Below are 16,934 nucleotides of genomic sequence, written 5' to 3'. Positions count from 1 at the left end.
CATTTTAGAAAACAAATAATATATGGTTGTTTCAGTATTAATGGAATACAGCAGATGCAGAACAGAAAATGGCTTATTTATTATATCTGATATATAATAAATATATATAGGAGTTCTACATAATTCTTACAAGTATGGAAAAATGTGGAACGGCAGAGGAAATATTGGGAAATAATGACAAATCACTTGGCTAATGTAGTAGTCATTGGAAATTTGGGAAATAACTTCTCACAGTCTTAAACCATTTTGGAATACATAAGAAAAAAAACCTACCTCTGTGAAAGTGATTAAACCTGATTAAAAGACTGAAATTCAGGTGAGACATTGAGGTCTGGAAAAAGTGTTAAAATGTGGCATGAAAAATGTGTTGGAACCCTGCATTTCTCTTTCACTGGTCGGCTGCATTGCATGCTGGTCTATCCGCCTTAGCAACATAGTAGTAGTACTGCAGTGAGTCCCATTGATTGAAGTTTTTTTTTTTTTGTATTGCCATCAATCCCTTGAAGGCTGCCAAAGATATAAACGTCATGTGGATAAATCCATTTTTTCAAATCCTTTTCTTTCATTTTAACTAGTAGAACATTTAAATAAAGTTATATAGTAAGACTGAAATATATTAAGACTGATGGATAAAGATATGCCTTATGCATACAGACTTTTTAACCAATGAACATGGTATAGTGAACAACTGAGACCAAAATTGTTACAGTATTCTCAAATTAGTGATTCACAAAATTACATTTACAACTGTTTTAGATCCTGTTGCTTCCCGCTGGATTTTTGGTTCTTTTGATTTGCCAGCAAATACTCATCTCTTCTTTCTTTGTGTATAAGAAAATAACAAAATCTGACAATTTCAAACACTGTAGGGCCTGTTAGAGGTTTTTTTTCAACAATGGTCTCATTTGTTTAAGGTAGTCTTTAAAATGAATGAGCTGATGATTAATTAATATTACCATGCGTCACATTTCACCTTTTAAAAATCTCATTAAGTCTGTTTTGAAAAGTGAATACAAGAGTAGATTATCAGCCGATCGGCGAGGATTGCAGCACGTCAAGATTCAACTATGAGAGTTTGTTTTGGTGCCTTGGTGGGCAGTCTGGCTTTGTTCTGGTGTTTTGGGCATGTCAATTGGATGGATGATGTTTGGGATGAAGGAATAGACAGAACGTTGCCCTGTGTCTGCGCTTTGAACTTTTCTCACACTCAGAGGGGAAATAGGTGTTGACAGTATCCCTTTTTTTTCTCCTTCTCTCTTTGTCTGTTTGTGTTTCTCTATCAACCCTCAACCTCTGCCATTCAAACTCTGTCAACTCTGTCCTAAACTCACTATCCTTAATTTCCCTTGCCGTTTCCCTCTCTTTTCTCCCCTATCCATTACTGGACCATCACTTTTACTCCCTTCTTTGAATCATTTTCTCTCTTACCTTCCCCTTTCCACATCCTTCTACCCCCTCCCTCTCTCTCTCTTTTCTTTCATCCCTCCCTGCAGTCAGAAGTTGAGTTTTAAGGAGCGAGTCCGGATGGCGAGTCCTCGTGGTCAGAGCATGAAGAGCCGGCAGACATCCATCAATGACCGCCAACGCTGTTCCCCTGGCAACGAGGTGGTGGGCGGGTCCGAGCTGATGAGTGGGAGCCCTGCCAAGGTGCAGAAGAGCTGGAGCTTCAACGACCGGACCAGGTTTAGGCCGTCGCTGAGGCTGAAGAGTCAGACACGCACTGCTGTCCCTGATGGTAAGCTGTACTAACTGTGTAGAAACAGCCATGTTCTGCACACATTAATGGTGAATAAACCGTAGTCAGTCCAATTACCACTGTTTGTATGAGCTCATCCGATATGGCAACCAATCAACACCACATCAGGGGGACTGCCAATGGAAACTAGCTTTTTTATATAAATGTTCATTAATGTACACTGTCCCTCTTGAACAAATAAAGACAGACTAAACTAATCTGACAATTCAATCTCTTTATCATTTTGCCATATGCAACTTAATTTAATGAGGTAGTCTCATATGGATACATTTTTCTGGATAGACTTGACAGCAAATAAAATCATCTATATTCAAACCTTTCACACAGCCATACAATCAGTGTAAAAAGAAGCAACACAGGCGACAATTATTAAATCAAATAACCAAAATGTTACAAGAACTGTACAAAACATACTTGTCCTGGAAGATCATAAATACAATTATTTAAAAAAATTTAAAAACTGTGTCACGGCCATGAAGAAAAAATTGTGTATGGATTTGATACTTCTACCAAAGATTTACTGAAGCATACTATACATTTTAGTACATTTTAGACTTGCACCTAGCCACTGGTTTAAATTTAGGTCAAATTATTAAAAAAAGCAACATAAAATCAAATGCATACAATATAGTATTGTATATAGTAAGAGCATGGACTGTTTTGAAAGCCCTTTACTTATGATGCATTCAAGTGTTGGTGAGACACTTATCTGAGAATCAAGAGTTCTTTGCCAAGAATTTAGTCCATGCAAGAAATAAAACTCACATTGTCCTTTTCATGGCGGGCTTATTGGTTTATTGAGTCTCTTGATATTAATATTGTACATGCTTGAACTGGAGTCTGCTGCTGCCTGGACAGTAAGACATGTCCACTTTAATCTAAACACATATGCTAGGGGAATTAATCAGCAGTAATCTAAAGTGTGTGCACAGTATTTTTTATTTATGGGATAAAATACATACCAGCATGGTTCTCTGAAAACTAAATTCTCTTAACTCTCTATATTAGATAAGATGAATGCCATGCCTCTTTTAATCCAGGTGGATAAACTGTGTTTTGGGAAAAGTGTTAAACAGACTTGAATTATACACTTTCAGAGCAGGGGAGAAACATATTTTTAAGTGATGATCTACAATATGATAAAGCCCTTGTGTATTTTAAATCTCATTTCCATCATACTTATGGATGTTTTTGTCCTTTTGTGCTTTCTAGGGAGCATGAATTTATCGTCATGTCCTAAAATGGTGTAGGTGCAGCATACAGTATGTTGTACATACGTGCTTTTCCTCACATTTCCCAGAAACTCCTGACCTATAGTAAAAGATGGAATTGCTGACTGTTTTAATCACACTTCTGTTTCTCTTCTTATTCCCCTGTATCATTTATTTAAACTGATGTATTATTTATTGTAACCCCTTATATGGACTATATCATCATTCACTCTCTTTCTCATCTTTTTCCTGTGCTTTTCTCCTGCTCTTTCTCTTTTTTTCTGTGTCTGTCTCACTGTCCGTGTCTCCCACTCTCGTAATTATTGGCAGTATTGACGATATATATACCCTCTTCTCTCACCTTACATAGCTGAGCTGGCAAAATGCTGCCCATTCCTAAAGATCCCATCCAAGCTGGGCATAAATCTTCACCTCCTATAAGCCAAAATAGTATCAGTTTGAAACAGTCCTGGAGATTCCTATCAGGACCTGCTATGCAGAAAATGTTTTATGAGTTTTAAGACTGGAAGCAGTTTTGCACGGGGGTACATTTATTGATGAAACAGCCGTCTGTCTCTCTCAGTAGACTCAGGCATGACCACGGAGGATTCCTTTGATGAGAGAGGCTGCCATTGTGATGTTACAGTGGAGGATCTATCAGCTCCCCTCAAGGCTGTCATCAGAGCTGTCAGGTGAGCTCCTGCTGCAGTTATTCTTTATATTTCAAGTCTTTTAGCTAATGTTCTTATACAAAGAATCTTTAAATCACCAGAATCCACTTTACCAGTCGGTAAAGAACATGAACCACTGTGAAAAAGACCCCAACAACCACACTTTGTTTTACTCTTAGTTTATTATTAATGGACAAATCTGGGTGTGTTATAAATGAAACCACACAGAAGTGGAAGTCACTTTAATCATCTTCTGCAGTAATAGTACCCATCTTCTATCAATTACAGACCAATCATGTCTACTGCTTTCATTTGCTACCACCTTCTTAAATTTTGGGAAATTATTTGCTATCTTGCTGAGAGTTAGATGAGAAGTTAGATGAAAAGATCAATATCACTCTCATTGGTATTGATCTTTTCATCTAACTCTTGGCAAGAGGCTGATAACCATAGTTTACAAAATGTTGAAATGTGTCTTTAATTGAGATTACTTCACATTATTTAAATTTCATTTCATTTCTATATATTTTCAGCCATCATCAGTGATTGGAAGTCTGAAACAAACACATTTTTTTCTTGATATTAAGTCCCTCCTACCGTTTCCTGAGAGGCTGTTTTTGATCATCTACAGTATAGATCTCTGTTTATGATTAGTTGATTCTGAAACCATGATAAAATGTGTGATGGTTTATTGGAATCAAGAAAAGTTTTCCTGTTTGTGGGCAATGCTCTTTTCTGATCTATTAGCTTCATGGTTGGAACTGATAAAGGGTATACTGTCGATTGGTGGTCTCACTGAACTGCACCATCAGTTTATGATGGGCTAGTTTTTGATTCAATCTATTCTGAATTTAAGCTCTTTTTTTTAAGGTTCTTATTGATTTATCACCCCTTCATCTTTATATACCAGCTGTTTATGATCTGTGTCTATTGACTGAAAAGTTCATGAATGATTCAGTGTGCAGGACCTGAATGACTAATGACTCGAAATACAATCAAAGTATTAAAGTACCACCAACTAACAGATTGATGCGTTGTTATAAGGAGCCAATAAACTGTAAATGGGTTTTTAAAATTGCACATGTACACAAACAAGTTTCACTTCATCTCAAATTAGATGCTCTTTAAAAAGATCGTAAATATACAGTATCTTGTTTTAAAGTAATCACCCTTTCATCCACATTCACTCACACAGCCTCTTGAGATTGAATTTAATCCATAATATGGCTAACTACAACACAGGCCCCTGACTTTCTCTCTTGCAGTGTGATCTATATGTATGTCTAGATGGGAAAAACATACATTCACACGAGTGCTTGGGCTCACATGATGTTTCGTTCCCTGAAGCAATACTTTTTCAAATGTATTTTTTCTTCTCTCTTCGCCCCATCTTTCCCTCTTTATCTATATGATCTACTGCTGGGTCTGAAGGTTTGCCTGGGGGGAAAAAAGCAGCACAGATTTTAGTTTGTTATGTGTGTGTGTGTGTGTGTGTGTGTGTGTGTGTGTGTGTGTGTGTGTGTGTGTGTGTGTGTGTGTGTGTGTGTGTGTGTGTGTGTGTGTGTGTGTGTGTGTGTGTGTGTGTGTGTGTGTCTGTGTGTGTGAATGAATGTGTGCATGTATTTTAGCAGACCCTACTCTATTACACTGGCACCGGCACCCTGTGAGCAACTGTTTATCCAGCCGGCGCCGACTGATTCCACTGTTTCTCTTCACCCTTTTTATATTTTTTTATTGTATATATGTCAATTTGCACTATCCAATAGAGCAAAATTTAAGAAAATACAGGTTGGTGAAAAAATCGTCCTTTTCCACTCGTTTGAAAATTGGGTTAGTTGCTATATTGTCCTGCCTGTTAATAGGAGTTGTTATAATCCTGAATACATTCTTAATTTGACTATTCTGATTATCAGATGCAATTTCAGGGTGAAAAAGCAACATATTTTAAGCAACTCTATAATGAAACAAACTGATGAAGCTTACAGTTATTGGTAGTATAGTACACTTCTGTATCTGTTCCTCACAAATTAAAGGTCTGACGTTGTAATGAATGATTAAATTCCAACCTGAGATTTTCATGATTTACAAGTTTTTCCTACTCATCGTCCTCCATTAATTTCATTAGCCTCAAAGCCTCTCTGTAGAGAAAGAAATGTACCATTTTTCATCTTGCCAATTATCTAAATTGATTCCTCCTACACACTCTGATCAGACTTTTTTGGTTACACTTTGTATTTTTTCTTCCTTTTCTTATATTTTCCATCTTGTACAGAATTCATCCAATCTTGAGTTTGATAGGCTGTTAAATAGACTAATATATGGAATGGAATATGAATTTCTCAACACACATACATATGCTACCCATATGGACTACAGAATCTCTGCTATAAATAAATACTGCCATCTGCACACTTGCAGTGAATAGCTATAGCAATATACAGTACATTTTCACATCTGTTACTAAGCTATAAATTTGTACACACACGCACACCCACACAGACACACTAGGTCTTCATGTATTTAGATTTCCATTTACCTCCGGTGATGTCAGTCACTGTAATCACCCCTAGTAATGCCGTCAATATTCTCTGTTTAGTTGTATTTATATATCGATCCTGTATTTTCTCCGTCATTCCAATTTTCTAACATTTCCTACAATCTACAATAACTCCACCAGCTACACTTGACCACTGCCTTAAAGTGGGTCTCAGGTGTGTCCACATCCAACATTGTCCAAGCTGTATTTTTATTATTGTAATAGGGAGTCCAAGTTATATAAAACTTTCCCGTGGAATCTTTTTGGAATCCATATTTAACACAAATCAAATCAGAGGAGCATTCTTTGCAATGTTCCCTCTAAAATTATAGTTTGGTGATCTTATTTGGTAATCTTATTCAGTCAGTCATTGCCTCGCTTGTTCTGGAGTTTTGTCATATTTGCAAGTTTAAAAAGATATGATATTAAAAGACTTTATCCTACTTTTGTTTTTCAGCAAACTGAAGTCTATCAAGTCCAGTTCATCACCAAAAAAAAACACACACACACACACACACATCACACAGGTTTATTTTAATCACTTTTAGGGTATTGACATAGACTAATATTCATTTACTGAAGACTTACCCTGACCATAACTATAATGACTACCTGCCAAAACCGATCCTCTTACCTTTACCTTAATCACTGACCTGAAAATCAGCATTTTACCAATTGGGGACACTGTTTCTGTCCCCAATGTCCTGTCTTGTTTGTGTCCCTGAAAGTGACTTAAGTCATACCACTCATACACATACACTCACACAAACACATACACGGACACACACACACACTTTACCACCACTACCACTACCACCCAACACCGGCCAGCCTGTCCACCCAGCAGGCCTCCTCCATGGGCAGCCAGAGCGCAGGGCTTTCCCAGGGTGTCGGGTTGAGGGTTAGACACCCCTTCCCCTGTTAGGACTGTTATTACAGAGGGTCATCTGTCACTATTGTTTCCATTCAGACAGTGAGAAAAACAGGCAACTGAAGAAAAGCACAAACCACCGGGGAATCTTACTGAACCAATTCCATAGATTCCCTTACCTGTATCAATATTATTCACCCAGCAGTGGCTCTGCTCGCCAAATAGATGAAGATAGAGGATCACACTCAAGTTTCAAAGTCATTCATATGGGTTGTTATGGATTTGACAAGAATACCAGGGAGCTTTGGTTTCCTGTTAGATACTCCTGAAGGTATCTGAGATTTTAATAATGTTTTCTTTATTACGCTCCAAAAAAAAAAAAAATCTAGTGAAATGTAACAAGGATCCTGCTGTGTACTTCCAAAACGTTCTGCTACCATCGTGTGGTTGGTCATAGTAATTACATCCTTAGTCTCTATCTTTTTATTTCTGATGGGTGACTGTCACCAATGTGTGTGTGTGTGTGTGTGTGTGTGTGTGTGTGTGTGTGTGTGTGTGTGTGTGTGTGTGTGTGTGTGTGTGTGTGTGTGTGTGTGTGTGTGTGTGTGTGTGTGTGTGTGTGTGTGTGTGTGTGTGTGTGTGTGTAGGATCATGAAGTTCCACGTGGCAAAGAAGAAGTTCAAGGAGACGCTGCGTCCCTACGATGTAAAGGACGTCATAGAGCAGTACTCTGCAGGACACCTGGACATGCTCTGTCGTATTAAGAGCCTTCAGACCAGGTTAGGACACACTGGACACGCACACATGCACATTACAATCACAAAATCTCATTGAACTTATCTGTCAAAAAGTAAATTCAGTTGGACTTTTTTTTTTTTTTACTGAATTTTGATTTGATTTTATCTTCATGCTTGCCCTTTTTATTGATTTCTGCTAACTGCTCTTAGTTAAAGTTTTTATTCTTTACAAAGGACACAGCTGGATGTTGCTGCCATTGTTGCTGTAATGCCTTCTAGTCCCAAAGCAGTTGTAGATCACTTCATAGATGATCCTTTTAAATTAAATTAACCCTCTTTTACTTTTTGTGCACTGTGCAGCTCTGTCTTTTTCACGAAGTATATCTGCGTGTATGTACTGTATGTGTACATGTATATGCTCTCTCTCCCAGACTAGATACTGTAGTGGGTCCCCCTCCAAGGCCCTTCAGCAGCCGTGTCAAGACCTTTTCCTCTCCCTCCTCCCTGCATTTATATTACAGCCAGGCCCGGAGGAAACACTCTGCACCGGGGTTAGACCTGCCCCGTCCTGCTCTGCTTGCCGACTGTTCCCCTTGCTAACATAATTAAACCTTAATGATGTCACTGTACCTGGGTCATACAGCATGCATGTACGTGCTTTTTCATGGTTACACCGTTTAGTTTCCATTAGATGCAGTGTTAACTTTTGACTCAACATGGTTCAAAGAAATGTAGCTCTGTGTCCACTTTCTCACACACCTGGGGAGCTTTCTTTGCACTGGGAAGCTTTTGTAGTGCAAAAATGTGTAATATTATCAATTTTAGAGCATTTGGCTTCCATTTTTTGACAAAATTTCAAGGGAACACTCAACTTGGGAATGCCTGCAATTACTATTCCCTGTTTAGTCTACTTGTAGTTGCAGTATAGTGAATTTGGTAAACTGTCACAAAAAATGCACCAAACTGGCTGTTTGACCCAGGTCTGACTGTACAGGTCATTAAGGAGCTCAAGCAATGGATTATGGACAACATTTTAGAAGAAAAAGGGAATGTCAAGTGATAAAACATTTATGATTCGGATCTAACATTACTGGTAGAAACTCTAATAATTCTTGAGCCTTAATGATATGCATTAAGAAACAAGCATTGGCCAATAATAACTCACTTTTCCTTATCATGTTTTTAAACAAAGTGGTCATTCATACCACCATTTTTATTTGAGTAGTTGTAATTAATATACTACTTTTACATAATTACATTTTACTTTGTATGCCACACTGGAAATTATGTTATAATCCTGATTTGGGCACCTTAAAGACCTCATCTTGTTGGAATATTTTGTCAGCTAACATAAATATATTTAACATGAGCTACTCAGTGCTATCTTTAGAGGCATTACAGTTGCATTTGTCATTTTCTAAAAGGCCCAATCCAAAATGTATTTGAACTCAACTTAATTTACCAGATGCTTGAAGACAGACTTGTTCATTAAAAGTACTCATAAAATGATCACATCATACTCATTAATTAATTCATTAGTTGTTTTACTGCGGTTCTTGGTTCCTTTTTTTCCCAGCCTCAAGTCACATACAGAGGTTTTCGAAAAACAGTAGGGGGCACTGTAATGCGGTTATGAATTGGGGCAGTCACATTTCCAAACCATACTTTTTTTTTATTATTATAAGGAAGTGTGTGGGTTTTTTGGGGGGGGTTTGGCTCTTGGTATTGACTGTAATGGTATTTTGTAATTCTGAATGAATGGTTATGCTGTAGATGATAACATAGTGTTTGTTTTCTGTATCCGAGTATGTGTGTACGTATGAATTGTGTCGATAAGCAACTGCTGTAGATGCACACAGACTACACACAGTCATCATGTCTGTCGTCACTTTGAATATTTATTTTGACTGTTTTACTCTTTGCTGATGATAGAGACAGCAGAATATGTACTTACTTAATAACCTACTTCATGGCAGACAAACAAACAACAGCAACATCTCTCTCACCATGCCAGTCTCTGTGTATCTACATACCAGTCTTACCTGTTGTTAATGAGTAAACTTAATCTTTGTGCACATGTGCTTCAAAACTTTCTTTGGTGTGCGTGCGTGCGTGCGTGCGTGCGATGTATCTGACCCAGTCTTTCTCCTGTCTCCAGAGCGGCCAGTGCAGCAGGCACTGGTCCCAGCCTGAGTGGCCGACCCAGGAACATGTCCACTCCCGCCCTGCACTATTATTACAGCAACAACAACAGGAGGAAGCTCTCTGGCTCAGGGTTATTTATATTTCTCAATTTTACCTAGAATCCCTTAGCTGCCCCTTTCCTGACTGTTAGTTCAACTGCATTCGCCAAAAGTGTCCGACTGAGTTTGAAATTTCATGCAACATGAAAATAATCTGCATTTGTATTAACTTTCTTACAGTACCAGATGGTTGGAGTGTGCATTAGAACATGTAGCAAGGACAAAAACAGTTTGACAGTAACACAAAAGGATTTTAAATATTAAACATAATTATATTAAAGATGCATTGAATGTCATTTTACCTTATTTATCGAAATTTGATACTGATGTGTTAAACTCCACCCACTTGGTAAGGTAAATATTAACCAGGTCTGAAACACAAACTGACTACTAACATATAGACACTACATGAGATCCCGTCCATACCCGCTCACCTTTCAACAGAAAGGAGAATATTGTGTGTGAATGTAACTTGTGTGTTCAGTTTTGGGTGTTTTGGAAGTGCTTTCCAATTAATTCATGTATTGTTGGTAGATTAAATGAAATCCTGTGTGTGGTATCTCCTGGCTGCTGACCTTTCCTAGTTCTTTTGCATGTTATGCATTATTAGTGTCATAGAACTTGTGTGATTTGATCAGTATTTACACATACAGAAGTCTGGCTGTAGATTCACTGGCAATTTGAATGCGAGGCTGTCTTAAAACAAAATGACATTTTGCCATCCATTGACATTTTTCTGTATCTTTTACATCATGGATCATGTGTAAAATTAGGCTATTAATGATGTATGATTCATGCATTGGGTTATTATCAATTATTCAATTTAACTCGCTTTAACCCAAAAATCAGAACCACCCTCCATAGTAGAAAAAAAAGAGCTCCCCTGAAAGCCAAGGCATCGTTTGCACCCTGCCTTTATAGGCTGTGAACATTCCCTGAACATTATTTAAACTGGACAGAAAGGTATTGTCAAGCTGGAGATACAAAGTTCACACTCAATATGATCTTTGCATGGAATGTACAGTGTTTGTAAGCCTAATTTTGACTTTTAACTTTGAGATGTGTTTTTTCTGGCAAATGCTTTTATAAAATTGGTTTAGGGCTGATGAAAATGTGATATTTTAATGTATGAATTTTTTTCCATTTAATATTCTTGGCTACTACAATGAAATCCATTTAAACTACAGGCTGCATGACATATAATCTGAAAATGCTGTTTGTATTTATTCCTAAAAAAACATCTGTTTTGTGTTTTACTAAGCCTGATCTTAACATCCTACTGTTGCTTTAGGTTTGTTGCCTGACTCATGTATCCTGAAATGAAGCTTGGGTGCCTACTTATACCACAACATAATTATTTTTCAAATATATTAACACCAGTGTCTGTGTATGTGTGTGCCAGGGTTGATCAGATACTCGGAAAAGGCCAGATTCCCGTGGATAAGAAGATGAGGGACAAACTGCACCCAGATGGAGAGTCTCACGAGGGCATGAGTATGCTGGGACGTGTGTGTAAGGTGGAGAGACAGGTGAGTTTAGAAAGAATGTAAGAAAGAGATTATACTTCAGCTACATCCCATGTAGTTTTTCATAGACTACATCTGCTATGTTGTTAATGATACAATATATCTACAAGGAGTTCATTTGAGCTTTTGATTGATACCACTGACTGAGGGATACATTTACCAGGTACTGAGATTTCTGGCTTTCAAAAGTCACTCTCTGGTCTGGCATTTGTGAGCGTTACTGGAAAATGTCTTGGTTGCAGGTCAATAAAAGTCAGAGATTATTAAACAGCCCTTTGAGCTTCAGTCTTTTGCTTATTCTCTCTCACTCCATCTGCCTCCTTCCATGTTCTCAATCTCTTTTTTCCTCCTCCCAGGTTACTTCCATTGAGTCAAAGTTGGATTCTTTGCTGGATGTTTACCGTCAAGTCCTACAGAAAGGCCCCTCTGCGCTCACCCTCTCCTCCCTGCCCCTATTTGAGCTGGACAACCACCAGCACCACAACTCGGACTACCAGACCTCCATCATTGGCAGGGATCTCCCCTCCCCTCAGGGAGGTGATCCGGTTGGAGGTGGTGGAGACAACAACGGCATACGCCATTCCCTTAATACCAACCCCAGAGGCCTGCGGTTAATCCTGGCACCCGCCGATGATGATGGCCCCCCAGACTCTGCACCTCCATCCTACCCCCCGTCCACAGCTTCACTCTCCCCATCACCCCTGCTGCCTCCAGACAGCCCCTACCCAACCCTGGTCACCCCTAATGGCACCTCTAAAAGAGCACACTTCCCTGACCTGCCACCCCCACCTCCTTCAACAGGAGGTTTTACCCTCCAGTTGCCCCCCATGGTGCACCCCTCTCACCTCCGTTGCCCCGCCGACCCTGTCCCCGATGATATATCAGTTGAAGTGGTGGCGCACGAGGGGAGCCTAGGCCCTGCTGTTGTTGTGGGATCCAGTGTGGATGGTGACCAGGAAGGGGACAAAGAGTCAGGGCCTGCAAAGGAAAAGGTGCAGCTAAGGCAAAGGCCTGACTTGAAATCTGAAGGGGTCTGGAGGAGGCACATGAGCCTGGAGGTTAACCCCTTGCTGCTGCTCTCATCTAGCCCAGACAGGAGGCCTTCAGACTGGGGAGGCAGTCTGGGGAAGTCCCTCTCCATGCACAATCTCAGCCAGCCTTTGACCAGCCGTGCCCCTGGTCTCTCCTCCGCAATCAACAACAGCAGCAGCAGCAACAGTAGCGAACATGTCAACACCCAAGGTGACCTTAGCAACTGGGATGGAAGAGAACTATTCATTAGTGAGTGCAAGCTAGAGCCAGCGGAAGATCATTTCAACTTCCTGTCCCAGGGACCTGATAGCAGCCCCCCATACCTTTTGCAGACTGTGGAGGAGGCAGCACCTCACTCCAAGGAAAACTCAGAATTTCTCAGTCAGTCCCCACACATACAGATGGCATAACAACACACACACACACACACACACACACACACACACACACACACACACACACACACACACACACACACACACACACACACACACACACACACACACACACTCACACACACACTCATATACTGTTTGATCGCACCATTCTTGGGGAAACCACTTTTAAAGTGTTTTTACAGAATACTATATCATTTTTTGTTGTGCTGTACAATGAAATGCTTTGTATAATGGACAGCATGCATATTTTGTCTAATATTATTGTGTCCACTTACATACTGATTTTATTGTGCTCTATACTTTTCATGGAGTGCTAAAATTATGACATAAAGTATAATGATGTATAAAGTATGTATGAAAGTGGCCATTTTCATGTAAGACAAAACACATAAATAATACACAAAAAACAAACCTTTCTTTAAGGTAAATTGCATCCGTCTTTATCTATTTCTATTCAGAAATAGTTATTTTATCAACTTTATAAAAAAAAGATAATGTTTTTCATATCTGTTCACATTCATTTGAAATTAAGAACAAAGAAGGAATGGTAACTTTGATTTCTGAGCTTGAACTCTGACACCTCCCTAGTAGATACTAGAGTGTACTGTAGTTGCTTTCAAAGTAATTTACAGCAGTCTTACCTCTCCATTAGGCCTGGACCTAAGCCCAAACCAAAGACGCTAGTTTGGGCTCTGAAGAAGCAGAACATTTTTACACAATAAAGAGTATTTCATCTGACTTGTGCAAAATTTGACAATGAAGACAGATGAAAATAAACAGATTCTCTTATATCCAAAATGAGTTGCAAGTTGCAAAAAATCAAAACTGAAGGCTCAAACAATCTACTGCAAACTAAATATGAACCACATCCTTTTAAATGTGTGGTGGAACCAACACAAACATTACGAGCAAACACGCACATGCACACAACACACACACAAAACACACATATGCATGCACCAACCTCAAGTTGGTGTACCTTATAAGAGGAGCCAACTGAGAGACAGAGAGTATTTTTTTCCTTCAGTTGCTTGTATTCAGAGACTATTGGGAATTGGGGAGTCACTCTCCTCACTCAGTGTCTGTCTTTGGCAATGCAAATGTGTTTAATTATGCTTTCATACATATCACTGCATGGACTGTTTCCAAAAACAAATGATTGAAGGAGGAATAATGGCTGAGGCCTGATCTGATGGGAAAAGATGATTTTTAAAAACAGTTAAAGATCAAACCCTGTAGCTTATATTCAGACCACAAACATCTTATTCTATTAATTTTATACAACCACAGAGATGACATGGTTGCTTAGTTTCAGATGTCAGCAGGTTGTCAGTAGATTTGGATGCAGCAAACCTGTGGAGTAAAATTGTCTATCAGCAATCGCTCAAGAGACGTCTTGGACCATGTCCCACTCACTTTGGACAGTAGCCTGGTTGGTTAGTCGCTAATAGTCTGAATTCTGAATTGCAGTCTGCGAAACAACAATCATGTGAGCTTTCTCAGCTGAGCATTGGATGCTGCATGTCTAAGCTGTTGCAATACTTTAAGTCAAGAGCAGTCATACACCCACTGGAGGCTTGTATGTCCTTCTGCATGTTAAAGTAACGTTTCTGCCAAATATTTAACAAAAAGGTACAAACAAAGTCTGCCTATATAAACATTATTATATTCTAATTTGAACTAATTTGAGAGTAGCTGAAACTTTTACTGCCACTTTATATGGATAACCAACTTACTATAAAATGTTATGACAAACAGGCCACTTTATTAAGGTCATTTAATGTATTTGACAAACCCTACAGTTTTACCGGGCGCTGGTTGCACACTGTGCAAACATTATGATTAAAAGCTTGTGGACTGATCTTATTCTCTGCCCCGAGTCCAGAGCACCCACATAAACAGGAAGAAGGGGTAAAGAGATGAGACAGCCCATCCAGATGGCAAATTTTGGAAGCTGTGTTGTAATCTCAATACAAAATCCTCACTGTTCATTTTCTGTGCTGCCCCCCAGAAAGTATAATTATGTATAATTTATCAGGATTTTGAATGTGCGCACACTTAATTCTTATAGCATCAATCATATTTAAACTTGCACGTTTATTAGAAATGCTGTGTTACAAGTGACTTAAATGAAATTGTCCTCACACAACACTTGATAAGAGCTTTGTTTTCATCGCCATCCTGCTTGTAGATGTTTTGACCTCTTGAATGAACGTAATGCACAAAAGTTTGTCAGTCATCTTAATTTTTACTATTTTGATGGCTTTGCAGGTTTACATCTTAAAGGGGGTATGCAATCACAGCAGTCTTAAATGTATTTTAATGCGTTGATGACTACCTTTATTTCTCATTATTTTTCAGTTATATTCCCTTTTTTTTAATGGTAAGAGCCTTGCTTAGCAAATTAACATTCTGTAGTAGAATATTACAAGTATTATCTTCTAACAAATGATATATCATCAACATGAAAGCACAGTTCTTTTTGTTTTTGTTTGTTTGGTGAGTCTGAGGAGCCTGAAAATGTGACATGTTAGTTTGATGCTTAATGTCGGAATAGATTTGTCGTAGTTATTGATTGAGTTTTGCTACATATGAAAAGAGGCCAAACAAAACTGTCAGTTACTTTGGAGCAAGATATTGAACAAATACTTAATAACGAACAAAGACATTTTGTGGATTCAGCCAGTTGGGAAATTGGATGAATTATTTTCCTCATAAAACATGTTTGCAATCTGTAAATTGCTTAATGGTGCCTTTCTTGCATATGACATTTTTTTTTCTTCAAAAGGCCTAAAGCATACTGTATAGTTTCAGTCAAACTGCTAATTTTGGGTTGAGGATCCAGTTCACTCAAGTCATGTAGCTTTAGCCACAGACTTTTTATGGCTAATAATACCATTTCTCTACTGCTTGAACAGTAATTTATTACACAACTGGCCTTAAAGCTTGACAATGTTAACATGATTATTTCTTTTGAATTAATTTATTAAAGTGCACATTATATTCTCTGGATGAGAAATGCAAAAATAATTTTATTATTCATTAATAAAGTACGAATTAACTAACTTCTTGTATTGTGTCTTTTCTTTATGACAATTTGTCAATTTAAAAAAAACTCAAGCTCATGTTGCTTTTCGGGAGTGAGGATTTTATATGTTGAGGTCGGTGGCTAATTTCAACATACTGTATGGGGAAGGGATGGAGAGATAGTGGACACCTCAGAGTGCAATTGAACAAAAAGCTGGACGGGTCAAACAACACTGAGGCCCTCTACAGGAAAGGACAGAGCAGGCTGTTCTTTCGGAGGAAGCTCAGGTCCTTTAATGTGTGCACCAGGCTGTTATGTATGTTCTACCAGTCTGTGGTGGCCAGTGTCATCTTCTTTGCCTTCTATGCCCAGTTGAGGCAGCTCAGGACCACTCTCAGCCATAAATTCATCCAGCCATGTGCCTCAAAGTGCTTGGGGGGCTCTTTCATACCATCAGCTATCAAACTGTACAAACAGTACCTCCCACTCCCACTAAAAAAGACTGACAGTGTCCTTATTATATTAATCCCAAGAACATTGCACAAAAATATAACGTCTGCATTTCACATTTACATACACTGATACTGTAATAACTGCAACAACACTTTTTGAGTGTAATATTAAGGGGAATCATGCAATATTGGTGGCAGTGAGTGGGATGTCCTGTGTGAGTGTAGTATGTGTTTTAGTTAATTTAGTACTTAGTTAGTTTTAATACTAATTACTCTTTTGTTTCCTTTCTTTTAAATGTATGATACCATAAGGATTACTTTCAATTTCGTTGTGCATGTACAGTGACAATAAAGACAACTCTAATTATAATTATATATTGCAGATTTACTTACACAGATTGCTTATTTTATATAGTATTTTATTTTATTTATCACTTTCACCCTTAGGATGCTACTTTTTCCCACTATACTGC

General features: G+C 38.6%; 1 protein-coding gene across 1 annotated transcript in view; it reads left to right on the top strand.

The window, feature by feature from the left end:
* The window catches only part of kcnq5a (potassium voltage-gated channel, KQT-like subfamily, member 5a), a 103,952-nt gene extending 90,959 nt beyond the window's left edge, over window positions 1-12,993 (top strand). The window contains exons 9-15 of the mRNA XM_062430221.1: window positions 1,494-1,735; window positions 3,551-3,659; window positions 7,693-7,824; window positions 8,214-8,333; window positions 9,941-10,057; window positions 11,428-11,554; window positions 11,908-12,993. Of these exons, the coding sequence (XP_062286205.1) occupies window positions 1,494-1,735; window positions 3,551-3,659; window positions 7,693-7,824; window positions 8,214-8,333; window positions 9,941-10,057; window positions 11,428-11,554; window positions 11,908-12,993 (1,933 nt within the window). The remainder of the gene's footprint in view (window positions 1-1,493; window positions 1,736-3,550; window positions 3,660-7,692; window positions 7,825-8,213; window positions 8,334-9,940; window positions 10,058-11,427; window positions 11,555-11,907) is intronic.
* Window positions 12,994-16,934: the final 3,941 nt, after the last annotated feature.

The sequence above is a fragment of the Scomber scombrus genome, chromosome 12 (genome assembly GCF_963691925.1).
Source record: "Scomber scombrus chromosome 12, fScoSco1.1, whole genome shotgun sequence".
In the NCBI taxonomy this organism is placed as follows: domain Eukaryota; kingdom Metazoa; phylum Chordata; class Actinopteri; order Scombriformes; family Scombridae; genus Scomber; species Scomber scombrus.
The sequence above is the reverse complement of the archived record's forward strand: the minus strand, read 5'-3'. Positions and strand labels throughout refer to the sequence as shown.